The sequence below is a fragment of the Pygocentrus nattereri genome, chromosome 20 (assembly GCF_015220715.1).
Source record: "Pygocentrus nattereri isolate fPygNat1 chromosome 20, fPygNat1.pri, whole genome shotgun sequence".
NCBI lineage: Eukaryota > Metazoa > Chordata > Actinopteri > Characiformes > Serrasalmidae > Pygocentrus > Pygocentrus nattereri.
This window is the reverse complement of record NC_051230.1, coordinates 11,806,534-11,828,653: the sequence shown is the minus strand read 5'-3', so window position 1 is coordinate 11,828,653 and position 22,120 is coordinate 11,806,534. Positions and strand designations below refer to the sequence as shown.

Sequence of the window (22,120 nt, the reverse complement as noted above, 5' to 3'; positions counted from 1 at the left end):
AAGAGGAAAAGGACTGTCCGGATTGTTATTAGCGCAAAGTTCAAAAGCCAGCATCTCTGATGGTATGGGGGTGTGTTAGTGCCCATGGCATGGGTAACTTGCACATCTGTGAAGGCACCATTAATGCTGAAAGGTACATACAGGTTTTGGAGCAACATATGCTGCCATCCAAGCAACGTCTTTTTCAGGGATGTCCTGCTTATTTCAGCAAGACAATGCTGAGCCATATTCTGCACGTGTTACAACAGCGTGGCTTCGTAGTAAAAGAGTGAGGGTACTAGACTGGCCTGCCTGCAGTCCAGACCTGTCGCCCATTGAAAATGTGTGGCGCATTATGAAGTGCAAAATACGACAACGGAGACCCCGGACTGTTGAGCAACTGTTGTACATCAAGCAAGAATGGGAAAGAATTCCACCTACAAAGCTTCAACAATTAGTGTCCTCAGTTCCCAAATGCTTGTAACACAATGGTAAACATGCCCCTGTCCCAACTTCTTTGGAACCTGTTACAGGTATCAAATTCAAAATGACTGAATATTTGCAAAAAACAATAAAGTTTATCCGTTTGAACATTAAATATCTTGTCTTTGTGTGTATTCAATTGAATATAGGTTGAAAAGGATTTGCAAATCATCATATTCTGTTTTTATTTATGTTTTACACAATGTCCCAACTTCGTTGGAATTGGGGTTGTATTTCCCTGTTTCAGCAACACTCAAACACAACAAGTAACACAAGTTACAGAAACCAGAACTGCTAAAAACACTGGTGAGCTCCACCTTTCCTTCCAAAACTCCTTAGATTATTGAACACACAATGATGATTGTTTACTTTAGTATAACTGTTGAATATATTTGTGTTCTTTACTCAGTTCAGTTAATGAATCTCAACTTCTCCTGTTAAAAAAACACAAAGAGCAGTATGTGTTCCATGGGTTAAGCTGCTTTATGCTGGTCTGGCACTGGTTTAGCTGGCCACCCATCATGGTCATGCTATTTGACTAGCATATCAGTGTCCAAAACACAAAATGTGCTGGCTTTGGTGGTGACCTGCATAACAGCTCCTTTTGCTGCTGACCACTACACCAGTAATCAAAACACAACACATGCTGCTTTTGCTGGTGACCAGCCAAATTGGTCCATGCTGTTTGTTTTTAGCAGGGTTGTTGTTTACAGGGTATTTGTGTGCATGTTCATGGGCTTTCCTGTAAGCGTCCAGGTGTGTCTCATTTCTAAAAGATGCCAAAGCACAATGTGCAAGACCACACTAAACATACTTTATCCCCAGTGTCAATTTACATTTTATGTCAATGTGTCAATTTACATTTTGCTGATTTCCTTTTAAATAACTGTTTATTTGCTGAACTTAACAACTTAAAAGTGAACTTTTAACCCTAACCCTAACCCTAAAAAAATTCAAGCAGAAAATATGACATGCAAAAATATGTATATATAATTATGCATATCTATCTATCTATCTATCTATCTATCTATATATATATATATATATATATATATATATATATATATATATATATATATACATATATAAGAAAGTGTTGCTTTGAGTTTACTTGTTCCAAATGTGTACATCAGTTCCACATGAGTGAACTACATTACATCATTACATTCCTGCTAAAAGTAAATGAACCACAGGATTTGTGCTGATATGATAGATATTGCTCATGCTGAACAAATGTACAAATTTGAATCAAGTAAATTCAAAGTAACAGTGTGGTTTGGCATTTTAAAAGATCTGCACCACTCATGAAAGCAGCACCGGTGAGTTCTGCCATGAAGAGAAGGCTTTAGACTGATCTCTGTTAGTGTCACCCATTGCCCCACTGAGCTAGCGAGAGAGAGAGAGAGAGAGAGAGAGAGAGAGAAAGAGAAAGGCGGGGGGCGGGGGGTGGCGGGGTTGGAGATTGTGCTGATGTGAAGACCATTGTGTAATACACGACTACTGATGCATGCATACTTTGGCCGGCCACAGGCATACTTTGGCCTGCTCTTTTTGTAGTAGGCCTACGTCCACATCTGATCCGTGTTGTGTTTTTGCAAGTGAGTCAGTGGATTAGGCTTAATTGAACTCAGATTAGGTGGCTTTGACCTACAGTAGTTTAACTTTTATTAAAGCAGGGGCATTTGCTTTTTAGAAAACAAGCTTTCTTGCACTCATTCCATAGCTCACTCATTCATCTTGCCACTAAACTCGCTGACCCTTACTTTCCCCTTCTGTACAGCCAAAAAGCCAGCCAAATATTTTCATAGGAAATAATGAAATTCCTGAAATTATTAGGAGGGAAACCTTATATCATCTTTTTTCCACAGACTTGTCTCTCGAGCTGGCCTCCTTACTTTCACCAACCGCCTCCTGATGTCCTTTGATAATGTCCCAGTGAATAGCAGTGTCACTCGTTCATTGACTAAAGGATAGCATCTCTGCCTCTTTAATCAGACCTGAAAAACCACTATACATAAATATAGTGATATGCTGGCCTTTTTCACGTTTTTAGAAGTGTGTGCTCAGCCAACTGCAGATGACAACCTAATGTGAAGGCAGTCCTTGAGAGGGTCACCTCTCCAGTCACGCCTCACGACAGGCTTAATTATGGCCAGAGGAGGCATTATCAAGACTCTAAGCAGGTCCCATATACAAATGTGATCATTTGGACAAGAAGTATTAAAGGGCCCTTTTCATGGCAAACTGAAACATTTCCTTGCTATCTTTTGAATAAAAGAGTGTGATGTATCGTGCAAACATTTCACATATCGTTCAGTATAGTTCTTATTTGAAAATGAAGCTGCAAAACCTTCTTGTTTTGAACTTAACATGCTTGTGATAACACAGCCGTTAATACTTATATTATTACATATATTTACATACCACAGACTTTTCAGCCTAAAAAGTTGTACAATGCAGGGCAGCCAATAGGAATATAAGCTCCCTAGACAAAAATATTGTCACCTTGCATGTTTAAGATAGTAGTAACTTCAAGCTCTGACGATGATCAGGTTGACAATGGAAAATGGTTTCAGAAAGCATGGTACGGTTATATTGGTCTACCAGCAGTGGCAAAAATTCTCATCAGAATTATGGCTGAAAGACGACACTGACGGACAGGGACCGCTGGTGTTTCGTGGCTTGTGAATAAAAATTACTTCGCTTCCAGGCAAGAATTGCTTCGAGATGTCAACCCAGGTCATTCACAACCAATTTCTAAAAGAATACTCAGCAGGGAACTGCATACCAATAACAACATATGGCAGAGCAGTGCGCAAGAGGCCTTTGCTCAGTTCTGCACACAAAGTTGCCCAGTTACGGTGGGCAAAAAGAAAAAAAAATGGATGGTTTATGACTGGAAACATGTTATTTGGTCAGATGAATCCCATTTCTGTCTGTATGTGAATGATGCTTGGCATTGTGTTCATTGTAAACCTCTGGAAGCCTTCAATGAGGACTGTGTACAAGGAGGTTCAAGCTGGAGGAGCGCTGTGATATTCTAGGGTTGTTTTAATTATCTGGAAAAGGGTCCTTCAGCTGAGGTGACAGTAAATGTGAACCACAGTGCCTGCAATGAGCTGCTGGACAACCAGATTTTGCCCTTTTCTCATCATCTTACAGAGAAACATAACATTCCTATCCCTGTGTTCTAAGATGACAGTTCTCCTGTTCACAGGGCTGCAAATGTGTAACGTGGAGCGAGGAGGCGGATGCAAGTGCTGAAATAAGTGACTTTTATTGTAGGCAAATCCAAAATCAGGGTCGTAACGGTCCCTGGTCAGAGAGCCAACCCGAACAGATCGGGGTGCGTACATAACCAACACAGAACCTCAAACAAGAACCAAACGCGAGAATACAATACATACATCCAACAAACCACACAAACAAACAAAGACCAATGAAAACTAGGGGCAAACATGGGGCTTATATACATGAGGGGTGATGAGGGACAGGTAGGGAAACAAGTGGAACCAATCAGGGGTAGCAAAACAAGGGGGCCGAACTCAAAACACAACAAACGCACGTGGAAAATCAAAAAGTAAAAAAAAAAAAACACATGGAGTGGGAGGAGCCAACCGTAACAAAATGAGACTGATTGGCTTGAAGGACAATCAGGAACATTTACACATCTGGATTGGCCTGCAAAATCTCCCATTTGATTCCTCTTGAAAATCTGCGGAACGAGTAAGACACCAGGGGTGGCATCCACAAAATCTGGCCAATCTGTGCAATTCTTTGATGCAAGAGTAGTTGAACATTGATGTTGTCTGCATCCAGAAACCTGTCCAGTCCATGCCAGATCAAATCGCAGCTTTTATTTGTGCTTGTGGAGGTATTACACACTACTGGGGTTCCGTTCAGTCACAAGAGGCAAATTTTTGTCCGGTGAACCCTGTGATGGACAGAGGTTCCTGCATTCTGTTCAATGACTGCTGGGATAGACTACGGAAAATGAATTTTCCTTTGATGTATCAATATTAAACTCACTCCCAGATATAGAAAATAAGCTGCAAAAACAGCTCATTTTGAATTTATTGTTTTTGCGACGCCACAAAATCCTTCTCATTTTAACTCCTAGCATTTTAACTTTCACAATGAAGTTTTAAGGAGTGTTCTGGCCTGGACTGCTTTTTGAGTGATATATACTACAGGAAGGTCAATCAGAACAGAGCTCATTGATCTTTTGCCTCAGTCTTACAGCCACAGTAACAGAAACAGACGGTTTGTTTCTTAGTGATAAAGAGAGGTTGGACAATGTTTGTTTAAAAAACTATTTTGGCACATGAACCCACACAAATGTTATAGCTCGACCTTAAACATTAAAAATGTAGGATGCTTTAAGTCTTAAAATATCTCAGATGAACATTAATGTAATAAACAATTAAAAAGTCTTGGGTCAGTTACAATATGACTTTATTTGGTACTTAAGAGAGCATGAGATTGAGAACCATGCTTCCTTTTGCCTTTTGTTTCCTTCATTGCCAAAATAAGAACTAAGAATAATATGCTTTCAAAGTCCTTTCTGCTTTACTGTTCTTTACTGTGCAGGCATAATATCCCACTGTGGGTTCATTACATTACTCTTACAATCTTTACTTTTTCTTGATTAATATAGGCAGTAGAATCGTGTATGCCACCCCAGAACTTCCCTCAAGTTTGTCCAGCTTGCTGACAGCTGTGCTGGCTTGTAACAGCATCACCACATCTAATCATCAATTTTCTGCTCTACACCTCGCACATAGCTCCGATGTTTATTCAGAACTGCACGGAAAAAAAAAAACATCATCTCATACTTGATGTATGGCTTTTACTTTAAAACCTAAAACTCTTTGCTAAGTAAAGTAAAATCTACTCAAATTCAAATGAAATTCACAAAAAAAATTGTGATGCTTGTTTTTCTACTTATTACTTATGAAAATAGTAGTGCATTTCTGAACAGCCACCTGCATTTAGAGTATACAACCTTAGAGCTCCTCTTAAGCAAACATATATCCATAGAAGCCTTATGAGGCATAAACAACACATTTTTCAGCGACATGCTGCACTTAACACGATTTGAAATGTCACAGAGGTTTTCTCTAATTTATGATGAAAATGATGTCTTTTTAGGACAGAGTGCTGTGGTTTGAAACATATAGATAAGTAAATAACAGGAACAAAGATCTCAGGTTTGCATCCCCCTCAGAGGAGTATTACATCAAAAAGCACTACAAACATTACATATATTGTCATAATATCTCAGCTAACCCAGAATTTAACATTGTGGCAGCAGAAACGGTGCTTGATTGGTCTTTGTAGTGAACTGGCTAACAGATGTTGTTCTTAGAAGGAGGAAGGAGGTACTGGCTGTTTTTTTGAATGGTGGTTAGTGGGGGTCTGCAATGAGAGTGCTGGAAGTGGAGGTTGAGCATGGCTTGTCTTTATTTTGCTTGAGCATTTTTCAAAAGGGAAATGTTTTGAGAGGAATTGAGTGGGGCCTCTAGTAAGGAACTCAAAGGCAAGCCTGAGAGCCTATATGAAACACTATACATGTTAGCAGATATGAATTAATGCATTGTTAGGATCCCTTGCTGCTAAACATATGGAAGTGTATCTCTGCAGAATGCCAACATTTATTAGCACTAGGTCATTTGTCCCTGTCTGACTTACAGGATTGTAGCTACAGGGGGAACGCAAGATAATAAGCAGTGGCAAACTGTGATTATTAGGGCTAGACCTTCATTTTGGCCCATAAATGTCAAAAGCAAGGGAAAAATGAAACACTGATGCGCTAATACTAATATCTACTAGAACCCCTATAGAATTTCAGTAGTATATTAGTGTTAAGCTAATGGTGATTAATTATTTTTGGGCTGCTCTAGTTTAAATATGGACACTTGAAGCTTGTTAAGAACATTCCATATACTTTATGTGACCTTTTTTTTAAACAAACATATTAACATATTTTTGTATGTAGCAATTGTGCACTGACTCTTTCAGTGAAGAGCCCTGGTACAGAGCTGCTGCGACTGTTGTGCAGTGGTTAGGCACTCACACCCGCAGTCAGTGACATATCTAAGGCTTCCACAAGACCTATAGTAATGTTTCTGAAATTATAAATTAAAGCTTTGATTCCTTTGTCAGTTCCTAATTATATTTGTGGTCAATCTGATGCTACTGTACTACTGTACATGTGCACATGCGAGTTTGCCTGACTACATTCTTTTCATTTCAATTTAGAGCTTTGTCACATGGTATGGTGCATGATCAGCAGATTCCAACTTTATGCACATCAGAGCGGCTGCTGCATTGCGTTCAGCCAATCAGGCAAGAGTAGTCTGGTCTTTATCACAAACGTCAAACATTAAAGTTTCTCTAAGAGAAAGGGAGAGGCAAAAATAGCTCTACTTTCCTTCCTTTTTTGGGGGCGGGGGGGATTGGTTTCAATGTAGAGATATGTGAAGACTATGTCTGATATTTATTTAACTTGTTTTAAATGTGGCCTGGTTAGTTGCTGTCAGATAGGAAATGAAGTGTACCTCTGACAACCAAGAACGCGCAAAGCAACAGACTCAACATTTACAAATCTAACAGTGTTTTAAAGTCTCAAATAGAGTATTTTTTTAATGTTTTACATAATGATGTAATATAAACTGGTGAAAACAACAAAGTACTGATGCATCATCTATATTTACACTCTGCTCACTGAACATGTTTTCTAAATATTCAGGAAATCTGGAGCATCCAACAGCACTGTAACTCTCATCCAATATGAATCCAGCATCTAACGTGTTTTGTTAGACCAACACAGCGCCACCTGTATTGCTAACAAATTGATTGGACTATTGCTATGAAAATATTTGATGTTATACAGACGCATTGACAGTGAAGGTTTGGAGGGAAGACATTCATTTGGATGTAGTATACATGGTTTGAGCAGGGAAATAAAATTTAAATCATACATGTCTACTTGGGTAGTAAGACTGAGTGAGCTAACTTTCTAACTTGCATCACTAATGCATTCTGAAAATTATAGAAGCAGAAAATCCTGTACTGTTATTCTATTGTAAGCTCTGTTCAACAGCAAACAGCGTATCTGAATGTTTACTGCCCCAGTTATGCTCAATATGGTTCCTTCATTCCCATAATGACACAGAATGTGAGTGGAGAAATCCAGAGCAGCGGAAAGGAAAAAGTGCAAGTACAGACATGTAGCCGTAGGTCTTCAGTCTAGATCCTGAAGTCCTAACCAAAGGCAAAATCTGCTTGGTTATATCTACCTAGACCCTAATTGGACAGTTTTCCACTTCATGTGTCAAGAATGTAACCCTTTTCTTCCCAGTCCAAAATGAACACTGGCGTAAGAGCATTACTACAATACCTGTAGAGTTTAAATACCACAGGCATGATGATTTTATTCAACAAAAATACATTTTACACAGAAATCATTAGGTCTTCTCTGAAGACCTAGAAGGCCCTGAGTATTCCCCTCTGCTTCATGACATGGCTAATGTGTCCTTTATGTAATCATAATCTTAAAAGGGATGTGTTTGTTTCCATGCAAATGACACAATGCATTCCTAAACAGACAGAGCCAGTGACTTCTGACCTCAGTGCTGGCCTCAGAGTATGGCTTGAGTTTTATTCCAAATACAAACTCCCAGTGTGACCTCATAAGTCTCACAAGGGCCATTAAATTACTGAACATTGCTCCGGTCAGCAAGTTTTTACACACTCTTACACACGTGCATGCACACACACACACACACACACACACACACACACACACACACACACACACACACACACACACACACACACACACACAGTGCAAAAACTTACCAATGCCCAAACTTTGTGTGTATGCACGGTCCTCTCTGTCCATCAGTAAGCCTAACAATGAAAGATTTTATTATCTTTAAGTTGCTTTAAAAAATAAATTTTGTTACTATCAGAGTGAACTGGACTGGTAGCATCTTTGGTTCATCTCAACATCATGTAATTTGAGTTTGGCAATAAAATCTCTGTGAAATTTATTTCACTGTTCAATATGATAAACCTCGGTGAGAAATAACCTTAAATCTCAACCCCCCTCATACTCACAGCAAGGTCGTTTTTGGTCGCCTTAAGTTTAAATGGTCTGTTCTACCACCTTCCATCATCTCGTGATGTTTCAACTTTTTTAATAGATTTGTTCCAGTTTCATTATACCTCAACAAGTGATCAAGGTTATGTACTGTACATAATATTCTTTTAAACCTGAAGTAATTTGAATCTTTCTGTCGCAGAGGTTCCTAGCTAGCTAGTCTAGTTTGTGTAGCCAAAAAACCTAGCTAGCTATAGTTTTCAGCTAGAGCTGGCAGTCTCTCAACAAAGATATGGCATATAGTTAGTTAGCTATTAATGGCTCTGTGATTGCTTAATTTGTCCACCGTGAAAGACAAAAAAATAACTCAATACAGCTACATAACTCAAACATTTCTTCATACAGTAGTTATATGTGTTCCATGTAAATGGGCGTTTAGTGAATTTGACAGCCTTGCATGATGTTCAGCCAACCGTTTTACTAATTTGCCAAATATATTCAGGCACACATTTCCACCAGCTAGCTAACAGTGTTAATAGTTTAATATTGCTAATAATTACTTAATTAGCTAATTAATTAAGTTGTCAAGACAAAAACAGGCTATTATCTTTAATTGTATTTTCATGATATTTCATGATACAGGCATTGGTTGAATTCATTTAGGGTGAGGAATTGTTGCATTTATTCAGAGAATTCAGAATGGGCACTTGGATTGGATTCCTTCAAAGCCTGCATTGGTTGAATTAATTGAGAGTGGGCATTTGGTGGATTCATTAGGGGAATTGTTTGCATTCGTTCAGAGTGGATATTGAATGCAGAGAAACTTTCAGTCCATACTACCTTTGTATGAAGAGGAAATATTTCATTATAGCTTGAATTTGATGGAGTTATTACATACAGTTTTGTTTTTGTGAAAAGAAAATCCTTCTTTTGTATTTTTCCAGCAGTTTGTACTGGAAGGAAATAAAGACTAATTAAGGCCTTGTCTTGAAGAGGACTCCCGTCTTGCTTTTTTTTTTTGGACTCGGTCTTGACTTGGACTCAGCCAATGCTCTTGGACTTATCTTGGACTCGACAAAGGTGGTCTTGACTACAGAGCTAGTATACATTAAAAAAACTGAGCTCCAGCCTTACCTACTTTTTCATTTAAACAGATGTATGAGTTTTACAGAGCTCCACAGAAGTAACCTAATGAGTTGTAAGATTACTTTTTCTAGAATGTAATATGTAAAGTAATCCCACTACAGTTCAAGGGAAGCACCTAGTAATTTGTAATGGGTTAACTTTTTAAATACTGCCCCAACACTGTTTACTGTAGGGATTTGAGTATGAACGGCCCTGGCATGTATGGAGATTCTAAGAAGGACCAACTTCAATGCACTTTAACATTATAATGTAATAATTATTATTTACTCAATCCTGTAACAAATCTATCATGAAATAGCACACATTCACATTGTTTTATTAGCTATATATTTCTTCCTGTGGGGTAGCAAAGGGAGTAGTTTCAGCGTGATAGCCTTCTTTTAGATGCTCATCTTAGGTGAAGTGCTTCAATAAAAACAACACATTTTATGTGTAGTACATTACTGACAACAATGACAGTGGTATCATGATATTTCTAGTTAGCACACTATCTTTACTGTAATACCAGTTGCTAACTTGGCAAACTCCCAAAGTTTAGGCTCAAGTGACTTTTCTGTCAAATTACAAACTTACTCCAAAAGCTCTATAAATGCTCACTCAGTACTTATTTAACTCTAATACTGCATTCAGCTTCATTAGCATACTGTAAATGACAGAAAATATCAAGCAAAAAAAAATACTCTAATATTATTTGGTTTTTAAATATTAATTTCAAAAGTCTGTTTAGAGTATATTGTGGCTTATCTGTCCCATTCTGCTGTCTCCTCCTCAGGGCTTTCATGGATGTAAAGGAGCTGAAGGATCTCCTGCATCTGGATGGCTCCACACACCTGAACGTCTTCTTTGCCAACTCCTCTGACGAGGACCTAGCAGGAGTGGCCACTTGGCCTTGGGATAAAGAGGCCTTAACGCATTTAGGTAAACAGCAATAAACAACAACAGGACAGCTGGACAAAATAGATTGCTTTCGCTTTGTGATGGATGAGAAGAAAAGGTTTGAACCTATGCATGTGGTGGTTGTGTTATCTGCCCTCCTTGTCTCTTTTTGAGGTGGGATCGTGCTGAACCCCTCGTTCTATGGTACATTTGGCCACACGCACACCATGATCCACGAGATCGGCCACAGCCTCGGACTGTACCATGTCTTCAGGGGGATTTCGGAAGTCGAGTCGTGTAACGATGCCTGTTTGGAGACAGAACCTTCACTAGAAACTGGTGACCTGTGTGCAGATACAAACCCAACACCCAAGTATAAATATTGCAGAGACCCGGAGCCTGGAAATGATACTTGTGGTCAACGTTCCTTCAAGCACACGCCATACAGAAATTACATGAGCTATGCTGGTGAGACAGACATTTTAAGTAGTCAGTTTAAGTAGTACAATATCAATAATATTGGTTTCTTTATCAGTATCATAAAATGTACACTTTTGTTTGCCTAAAGGAGCTGCACTGTTCATGCGCAAACACATTCTGCAGAGGCTACATGAGTTATGTTGTTGAGACAAAGACCACGATAAACATGCACATATACACTTTTAAAAATAACTGTACCGAAAAGTGTTCTTTGGAAAGATGGCCTGAGAACTTTGGACCAAGTAATGTATGGTTCTTTACAGAACCATTTTTGTAAAAGAGACGTGAGAAAGTAAAGAATAATGTTTTTATTTAAAGAGCTTTTCTTTCAGCAAAGAACAATTTAGGAACCTTGTCATATGCTCGCTGGCTTAACAAAACTCCGCAGCTCTGAAATGGTGACCTTAAAATGAAAAAAAATTAGTTATGTAATAACATCATTTGTGGCTAAATATTTACACAGTATTTTTATAGGTTTTTATTAGGACAGTGACATATGGTGCTTTATAAAAGTTTGAGCACACTGTTCATTTGTTTAATTTTAGTCAAATGGCCATTGAGTTCAAGTTATTCATACTTCAGAATTAAGAAAACATAAAATTACACAGAAGCCTCAACAGTAAAATAGTATAGTATGTTTTCAGTGTTTAGCATGTCCACCTTTTGTCTTTTTTAAAATTTGATATACTTTTCAGGAGGCTTGCTTTCAGTTTTTCAAAGAAATCTGCAGGGATATTTTTCACACCTCCAAAGTTCAGTCTTAGAAATTGGTTACATTTTCTGCTTCCCATGATTCAAGTAATCCCAATAACATAGTTGAGGCTCTGTGGTTGGCCAGTCTAATGTTCTGAGAACAACAGCAGCTTTTTTTATTTAAAAGCAAATTTCAGGTTTAAAGCAAGAGTGGTTTTCTGATTGTTGCAGGTTGGGTGGTCTACCAGCTCTTACAGGAGCAATAATAGGAGTCCCAGAACTCAGTTATATTTTCATTAGTTTCCTTTGAATTTCCTCTTCCTTATGCAGGTAGAATGTCTAATATCTAATCACTTCATAAATATCTCCTGAATAAAGAATAAGCTGTATGTAATAGCTGTTCACAGGAAATTAGATAAGTAAAAGAGAGTCTGACTGTGACAGTATACGTATTGCAATGTTTCTAATCCCCTTTTTTCTCTCCTGAAGATGATGCCTGCACAGACTCCTTCACTCTGAACCAGGTGGCTCGCATGCACTGTTACCTGGATCTAATCTACCAGTCCTGGAGGCCTGGCAGTAAGCCAGCCCCAGTTCCTCTTCCTCCTCGTCTGATGGAGCAGGGGCAAGCCTCACTCACCCTGGAGTGGTTCCCTGCCATTACCGGCCATTACTTTGACAGGTGAAAATGAACCAGGGACCACAGATTTTTGGAGCGAGGGCAGTGTCTTTGTATCACCTTTGCTCTGAAGCATGTAATAACAGAAATAAGGATAAATAATAGAAATAATATCCTCAAATACACCATACAGCCATTGGGAAAAAAGCCAGAAAGAAATCTTGGCTGCTAGCATAGCCATTGATGTAGAGGTTAACAAATACAGATGTGCCTTTTGGCTTCATAGGAGTACTGTTAGATATCTGGCTTCCTGTTTCATTAACAAGCTAGTGGAAACACATTTCAAGCAGGTTGTGCCCATGTATGTATTCACTAACATGCTTGTAGTTTTTCAAAAATTCCTTCCACCTTCAAGATACATCATCAGAAGGGTTTCCTAGACTTTAAACCAAAAAAACTCACTCTGCGTATTGCAGCACCACTGTAGGAGGCAAGTAGGTACATTTACAACAAATATAGCTATAGTTTATGTATAGTAACAAATTTTTCACATAGTCTAAAGGGTGTCCAGCATGTTCAAATGGAGTTAAAATATAACTAAAAAAGGTAACTTGTAGCTGAATTAAATGTTTCATTACATTTTATTCCAAGTAATTTTCTCATGAATTGGTCATGTAATATAATGGGCAACTGACATATTCAAAAGTGTAAAAGACTAAAAAACAAAAAAAAAACAAAAGAAGCTGAGGTTTTGATATGACATTGGTGAAATGCATAACTGCAGTTTATAAATATAAAATGGCTTTAGCTCTGTTGCTGTGTCTAAGTTGCTACCTCGGCTGTCTGTTGGTTTCCTAGAGAAGTGGGATCAGTATGCGACAGATGCACTGAAGGCGGAGTGCTCATGCAGTACGCCACAAACTCGTCTTCCCCAAGACCCTGCGCGCCATCAGGACACTGGAGCCCCCGGGAGGCGGAAGGTAAAAGCCATGCTTTCTGAAAGTTGTTTTACATGGTAAACAACTTTTGAGGAAAATAATTTGTACTTTTACATCTAAAACTAAAACTTATAATTAGCACCCAAGCTTTAACTGAAACCTGGTTGGAACTCTGACTATAAACATATTTGGACTGTAAAAGTCTTAGGAGTAACTGCAGGGGAGCATAGTAAGATTAAGATTAAGTAACCCTTATTAGTCCCACATCGGGGAAATTTCACCTCCGCATTTAACCCATCCGTGAAGTGAAACACCACATACACACTAGTGAGCTCACACACACAAGGGGGCAGTGAGCACACTTGCCCAGAGCAGTGGGCAGCCCAGTCTGTAGCACCCGGGGAGCATTTGGGGGTTAGGTGTCTTGCTCAAGGACACCTCAGTCATGTGTTGTCGGCTCTGGGATCGAACCAGCGACCTTCCGGTCACGAGGCTGGTTCCCTAACCTCCAGCCCATGAATAACAGACATCATCACAAAGACCCGAAACCTGATCAGAGATTAAGAACAGACAATTTTGCAGGAAAAACCTGAGTGTGCTAGCATAACATTACTCCTGAATTGAAAAAGTAATTCGTACCCAAGTCTGAAACCCTGCACTTGGGCTCTCACTTTACTTCCTTAATCACATCAGTCTGTACCTTGCATGTTAGATTCATAAAAGTTACTAAATTATTCACACTAATAACTGCATAAAATAATGTAATACAATGTGTAACTGAACAGTAAGTTTTGGGTTTAAACCTATTTTTGACATGTTCATATCAGATTCCATGAACTTGATATTACTTTAAAAGTGATGTACAAATCAGGATTTATAAAACCTGAAACTCATGCCAAATGTTCCTATAAATACACAAACTGAAAGATATGTGGACAAAAATGTTGTGCTCATCTACACCCACTTTCAGTGATTGGGAGTTTTAGTTATGCTAGTGAGTAAACATTATGATTGTTTAATGTTTACTCGAATTGAAAATATACCTATCACGGAATCTCAATTATCCCATGTTATATTTTGTTTTAACCTTTTTACTTTCGGTAGTTCCAGTGTTGCTTATCTTTTTTCAGTGAATTCACGCACCCGAAGACTTGATTTGTCAAAGGGAATGTGAATTTCAGGGGGATCACTGAATCAGATACAATACGGGCAGCAGCTTTTGTTTACAGTTTATTTTTGCAGTTTCTTACCTATTTTTGGGAGATGGCAAAGTCTGTGGAGGACTTTGACAAGGCTTGTTTCCAAATTGTCATAGAGCCACATCAGTTTGAACCAGAATACACAATTGACTTGTGGGGGCTTGAAGAAGAAAGAGCAAACAAGGGAGACTGAACCTGCCAGCAACAAAGCAGAAGAACCTAGGGCAAATGGAAATGAACGGTGTCAACAACAAACTAATTGATACTCTGCTCACCACTTTATGGGATAGGACAGCAAGGTGCAGCTGTAATCTATCACTGCTCCTCAGATGAGTCTGTTTTGCTGACACCATGTGTAAGGAAAAATAGTAGCCAGAATTTTTTTTTTTCAAATTTAGCACTATTTTACCATTATCAGCATGACATATAAAAGCTTATAAGAGCCATATAAGTTCACTGGTAATTTTGGATAGCAGATAAAATGATATTTGTAGTAAAGACATACGGACGTCTGGTTCCTAGTATTATAATGGCGATTAATTTTGATTCTGTACAATTCTTTAGAAAGGTGCATGTGAATGATTTTGTTTATCACAGAATTGGTGAAGTTCCCCTTTAAGGTAATTAAGGTAAGGTAATTATTTCTTAACATTTAAGAAATAATTCATAAAAGCTTTTAGGAAATGATTGCTTGTTTGGGATCTATGTACGTCTTTATAAATGAGACTTCTGGTTGTACCTCTGAACATAACTGTAACTATGTACACAAGAGGAAAAAAATACTAGAACTGCACCCAACACAGTTTGTTTAGAACTTGCTGTTTACAGAGTCAGAGGAATTTCAGTTTTCTTAAAGCAGTGACATTAAACTTAAATTCTGGAGGGCCACAGCACTGCAGATTTGAATGTTTTTCCTGTTCTGGCAAACCTAATTCATCTCATGAAGGGCTTGATAATTAGCTGATAACTTTAACCTCTTAAAACCCCAGGCCTATTACATACTAAGGTTTATTATTTAGTAACTACAGCGACTTTGATGCAAACTGGCTGAGCTATTTTTAGGTTATACGAGTGTGTAATAAAACTTTAGGCCTGCCATTTAAGGGGTTAATCAGTGTGTAATGTTAGGTGCTCTGCAATGCTGCGATATCCTTCCCACAAGGGAATACATTTAACCTAAACGTGCTGACATGACTTGAAAGCTTGTGGAGACTAATTGAATGATCTTATTTGAATAACATAAACTAAGATATATTAGTTCTCATTTGTTTCTGGCAGTTTTTAGTTTAAAAATCAGTGGTTTGTTCCTTAATTGCTCAATGATGCAGTTATGGAGAGGTTTTCTGTGGATTTTAGCACATTAGCACTTTGGCAAGTAGCGAGGAACCTGTTTCTATTGACACTTGGAAATTACATTTAATTGGTCAGTGCCGTTCAAACCATTAATGTGCTGTTTTATTGAACGGAATATATGATTAAAGTATTGCACCCTACACAGCTTGCCAAGAGAGGCCAAAATGGGGTAGAACGGCAAAGTGATCTCAGAGAGACAGCCTAAAATGTGTGGAAAAAATTAGTCACACGGGTTGTCATAAATGTTGATTTTCTCATGTGTTTATTTTAGGAGATGAGAAATGTGGACATATAAATATATAAAAGAATTAGTCCATAGAGCTTTGTGATATGAATGAAAATGTTTTTTATCATAGAGAATGAGTCATGTTTTCCGCGGCTATATCAATGATTCTGCCCTAGCAATTTAACCTTTGATCCGACATTGCATGAAAAAACATGTACCATGCCAAAAATATTGTCCTTAATTCACTTTTCCTTATCTAAAAGTTAAAGTCTAGATTTGTTATTCATTTCTATTTGTAAGAGAAGGTAATCCTTGGACTTCTGACATATATAGAAACTTATATATAGGTGCTTACTGGCCATGACACTTGTAGGCTTGGATGTTTTCATGTACAATGTAAAACTGTGCAAAAGGAGGAATTGGACTTGATGTTGAAAAACAACTGTAAAGGCCTGAATTCCCTGCGCTGCCTGTTTTTCTGTTTAATTACTTAATCACTCAGTATGGGTTGCTTTTAAATATGAATGAGTCAGACTTGTGGTGAGGGAAGGCCATAAGTGCACACTTGAATCCCTCAAAGCCAACTTGGCCCACTGGTGGCTACACTCAGTCAGCTGAGGGAGGCATGCCTGGGCTTGCCACTGCCACAACATTTGAACTAACTCCGCTCTGCACTTGGAACAATTCCCTGGTGTACTCCATAGCCTGGGTGATCTTTCCACTGTTTACAGTGAAACCCATACAAACCTGCCTTTGACAACCCACAGCTGTGTTGAACTGGTGCCCCTCTACAGATTCTTAGAAAATCACCTGCCTACGTCACTTCCACTAATGCATGCTTAGTCTTCTACTATCTGTGCTACATGGCTAAGTTGGACACTTTTGTGTTCCACCATCCACCATCTTGCCCTGCTCAAATGTCCTGATGCGCCTCCTGAATCTGAATGATGGAACAGGCAACAGTTGTGGCCTTATCAAGTTGTGGAAATTTAAGAAAAGAACAACAAGGGCACCATAAACATATGGGCTCTAGAGACTGTCCAAAGATTTTGAGATTGGCTATGCAAATTACCATGTGGTTGGCGGTTAGCAGATTGGGTGACCGTGAGACACAAAACCCAGGAATGCGAAGAATGCCTGGTGTCTCTGACCCTTACCTCAACAGTTCGTGAGCCTCCCTTCGCCACACAGAAAACCACCATGTCGTAGACTCGTCTGCTCCTCCATGCCAACAGTTTGAACTCCACCAGACGTCACACAACTCAGTGACCCTGGCTTAATGCTTAAAAATAAAAGGAACCAAAAAGCATTCTTTGTTACTAGAAAGTCATAGAAGAACCGCTTTTGGTTGCTAAGATGTTAAGATGTTAAGATGTTCTCAATGTATGGTTCTTTAAAGACCCATTTTTGTAAATGAGATGTATGTATGTAGGGAATGGCTAATTATTGTGATAAACTGAATCCCATTTTGTGAATAGACTTTCTGAGTATATCATGGATATCAATAAACAGAACGTGACTACCTTTGTCTAATTGGATTTTCTAATTGGATTGAAACCTCAAATATATTAATATTTTTCTTACTCTTTACTAAGTGTAATCTTTTTTGTCTCAGAAACGAAATATTGTGATGCATATTATAGTTCTGTTTATTATCATTTATTAAGGTTTGCATTACAAACCTACATTTGAGTACATGAACTGGCATGTTTGCCTCACCAGTGCTCTGTTTGCCATTTTCATTAAATTTTATAGGCAGAGAAGTTTACAGATCTCAGTTCTATGCCATAGAGTTGTGTAAACAATAATAGGTAATCCATGTGATGTTTATAATAATTATCAGTGGTACTACTAAGGAGATTTACAGATTCAAATGACTTGTCAAAGAGAGTGGTGTAGCAGAATTAGTTTAGAAGCCAACATTCATCTGGTTAAGTTCCATGTTTGGGCAAGCATGCTTTCTTTGTTCTAACCTGCAAATGCCAGTGATTTGCAGGGCCGACTCCCCCCTGACCCCATAAACATGATTAATATGGATTATAATGGAAATGGTTTTAGAGTTATTCTCTAAAAGTACAATATGCTTTGGCCTCTCTGTCTTTTTCCACTAAAAGCCACATGCAGTTGTATGCATAAACACCACTGGTCAAATTACATGTTTTGTTGGTTTTCTAAGTGAAAATAATCCTCTACAGGGAGCGAATTTAAATATGATGTTTTTCTGTTTTTATGGTATACAATTCATATTTATTAGCTTAAGTTTAATGTACTGGGGAAAAAACATAAAATATAAAACGTGCCACTTTTGCACAGGCCACATTTTATGTTTTACTTTTTTGACCAATATGTGAAGTTCAGCAAATAAACAGCAGTTGCTCATTGAATGTAAAGGATGTGTTAACTAATTCTCACTTGAAAACACATCTGGTCATTTGACCAGGGGTGCCAAAACCTTTGCATACTATACTATACTACAGTGTACTTCTTCTGAACAACAAGGCGAACTGTAACTATATTAATTCCACTTACTACAAGCAACTGTTTGTTTCTTACAGGAATCTTCAACAGTTAACAGTCCTAAAAATAAATGTTCCTGAATAGTTCTTGGCCTAAATGCATGGAAAATTTTGACTTGGTATTGAACCTTTTATGTGATGTGTAGGTTAACTTTAACTTCAAATAGGTTCTTCACATTTACATGTATAATTTACCAAAATGGTTCTTTAAAAGACCACCTATTGAAAGGTCCTTTAGGGAACCAAAAATGGTTCTTTTATGGCAGGGCTCCAAAGAACTCTTTTTGGCACCTTTATTTTTAAGAGTGAGTGCTTGTTAGCCCTGGATCCTATACTATTATAGGCTCCATTGATCTCCTTCTCCTCCCTATGAGAGTTTGTTATTGAGTGGGGCCTCCCTGCCAAACGTTGCCCTCTTTCTGGGCCCCACCCCCTTTAGCCGCCTCATAATGGCCTCTTGACAGCTCCTGAAAGAATAACTGGCTGCGGGCCAGAATTCCCGAAATGACCTCCTGCCGTCTCACTAAAGGACATCATTTGCTCCTCTCAGTCTGTTTGTTTGTTTGTTTTTGAGATGTGTCTTTCACCACTCACTATTCCAGTCCAGTCTCATGGTGGCAAGGAAGAAAGCGCAGTAAAGTCTAAATAGGAATGGGAAGGAATGTTGGTTGGCAACTACAATTGAAAATGTGTTATTTGAGCACATGGTAACTTTTTCAAATGTCTGACTCTCATTGTCACTGTCCAATGAAAGAAAACAAATATTTCCAAAATCGTTTAGAGAAAGTTCCAAAAAACTTTAGAGAAAAATGGCTAAATATTCTTATGTTTATGTCAAGGTATTTTATTTCACATATTTTTTGAACATTTCTTTTGGTACATTCATCATGAAATATTCACACAATGTAAAGGGCAGCTGCTGTTTTGAAATGGGAAAAAATTGATTCCACAGGGGATCTTTTTTGTAAAGTGACAATACAGAGATGTACTGTATTTAAGACTGTTTTGCCTTTACTCATAGTACAACAGAGGGGTCTGTCATCCTGTTGTAATACTGTAATATTAGTAAAATATAAATTTTCCATTTTAGTAGATTGAAAAAGAAATAGGCCTTGAAAAAAAGTGGTTGGCTTTAAAGTGAGCAGTTAGCACATGTTAAAGGGGTTAGCATGCACAGTTTTAGAAACATAATTTATGGCTGGATTGTGGCAAATTCCTTGCCAGTGTTATTGGTTTTGCAGAAGCTAAGGCATCTAGCACATGCTAATAGCTTAAGTAAGTCTGGCGTTAAGCATGAGTTTCATGCAGCTCAGAGGGACACTGCTAGGAAATAAAATTTTTATTAAATGGGCTACATTTACGCTTAGCACTTTCTCAGTATTATGAACTGGCCTGGCTGTGTTCCCTTAGGTCCTCCGGATGTGGAGCAGGTCTGTGAGCCGAGTGTGCGTACATGGAGCCCAAACGCCGGGCTGGACTCCGGCAGCGTAGGCTCGGCCTCCTGCCCGCTGCAGGGCTGCATGCTCCAGCTGGACTTCAGCTACCCACTGATGCCTGACTCGCTCACTGTCTGGGTCACCTTCTTTTCCCCTGAAGAGAATGGCCTGGCTGCCATCCACAACATTCTTCTCCTGACTATGAGTGGGAACAACGTGTCTCTGGGCCCTCAGAGTGTCTTCTGCGACACACCGCTCACACTGAAGCTGGAAGTGGATGAGGAGGTGTATGGGGTGCAATTCTTCACAATGGACCAACACCTGGAGATTGATGCCACACTGATGGCCTCCAAGCCTGGCAACATGCTGTGCCAAGCATGCCAACCACTGCGATATAGGCTCACCCGGGATCCGCCTTTCAACCATGCCCCTCATGGAGTTGTTCTCATGGAGCCCAGGAGATACATAGACAGGTAAGGATGATAACTCTTGAGTCATGAGCATTTTCACTCTATTCTTAAAAGTAGAGGTGCCAAAAAGAGTTCTTTGGAGTGATGCCAGCATGTAACTGCTGCATGGTTTAAGGTGGAACAAAAAAGTTGTTCGCACTAGGATATAGCTACTGCAGGTGGGACGGAAAATTTTAAAAAAGAAATGATAGTTATAGCGAGTAGGAAGCCAACTTCAACATTGTACTATCACTGAAACTGTCTAAACATACAGATGAACACAATCATTACACATAATCCTGCAGCCTACAACAGTTTGCTGTATAATCTACCTAATGTTAGATAATTAAGGCAACGACACATTTTTTTAAAATCTATAGATAATGTCAGGTTTTATCTCCAGCTTTTCACCTTTTTTAAAATCATACCACTCACCCATCCAGGGCTGAAGCAGCATCAGTAGTCTACTTTTAGTGTAGACCTTCCTCATCTCTGAAAAAGAAAACTGCTCCACCAGACAAAGACTGTCTTTCATGGAAAAATTAAGGAAAGCCTTTAATACAGATGTTTAAAATAGGACTTGTGAATCCTCATTCTCATGTGTAAATATTTTCTATGATGACTTCCATTGCATTAAATACAGAAATGCGAAAAGGATCTATTAACTTTTTTTCTAGAGCAAATAATTTGTTTGTAATTTGGTCAAATTTGGTCATTGCTCTCTCTTGTTAGTCTTGTATTTCCTTTATCTTAAGGTTTTAGGTTTGGTTGCATTCTAAACTTGTTAAAACAACTGTATCTGAAGAATCTTATGAGTTCTTCTTTTGGAGAAGCCCATTATCAACCCATTTCCTATAGGATTAGTTTTACATGAGGAAGTGGGGTAATGTAATCATTACCGGCATTTCTTAGCAATTATATTCTTGTCCGAATGTCATTCTTGCCAATTGTGCGCTCCTTTGTCAATAAAGGTTCTGGCACCTTTTATCTTCTGCCATAAAAAAGTAACCCCACATTATATTAATTATATTACATTGCTACACTTCCCCATGGAAAACTAATCCCATCTGAATAGAGCTGTACATCCATAAAGAACCTTTTAATGTATCGCTCCATTAAGAACCTTTTCAGAAAAAAAAAGTATTTTACAAACCATTTAGAACCATTTTTTGTGGTACCAATAAAAATGACTAAAGAATCACTTTTCTACATGATGCAAAAGTTCTCAATGTTCTTCTATTTTATTTTCTTTTTTTTAAAGAATCCTATGTCTAGGCCAAGAGCTATTTAGAAAACCCCATTTTTGAGTGTAATTGTAAACTGTGATTAAATATTACAAAAGCCCAACTTGGATAAAAACACTCAATTATTTTTCCAGAGTCTTCTTCCATATGCCCTGTTCATGCCATGTGTTTACATCCTTTGCTGTGGTGTCTTACCACAGGTCCTCTCTGTATGTGTGGGGTCTACAGAATTGCCCTTTTCCCCTAGGGTTGGGGTTCAGGCCAACTCAAAGAATTTCACAGCCACCCTTTTAGTGGAGAAATACATTCCACAGATCTCCCAGGCTGGTTAACCTGCTGGAGCAATCATCAATTCTGAGCGTTCGCCTACAAAACA

The 22,120-nt window shown here is 38.5% G+C and overlaps 1 protein-coding gene across 2 annotated transcripts in view; it reads left to right on the top strand.

Annotated features, from left to right (window-relative positions):
• The window catches only part of pappab (pregnancy-associated plasma protein A, pappalysin 1b), a 97,893-nt gene that overhangs the window by 19,994 nt on the left and 55,779 nt on the right, over positions 1-22,120 (top strand). For both annotated transcript variants that reach the window (XM_017690995.2, XM_037531469.1), the window contains exons 3-7: positions 10,488-10,633; positions 10,766-11,059; positions 12,254-12,446; positions 13,242-13,363; positions 20,026-20,524. In XM_017690995.2, coding sequence (XP_017546484.2) covers positions 10,488-10,633; positions 10,766-11,059; positions 12,254-12,446; positions 13,242-13,363; positions 20,026-20,524 — 1,254 coding nt within the window. The remainder of the gene's footprint in view (positions 1-10,487; positions 10,634-10,765; positions 11,060-12,253; positions 12,447-13,241; positions 13,364-20,025; positions 20,525-22,120) is intronic.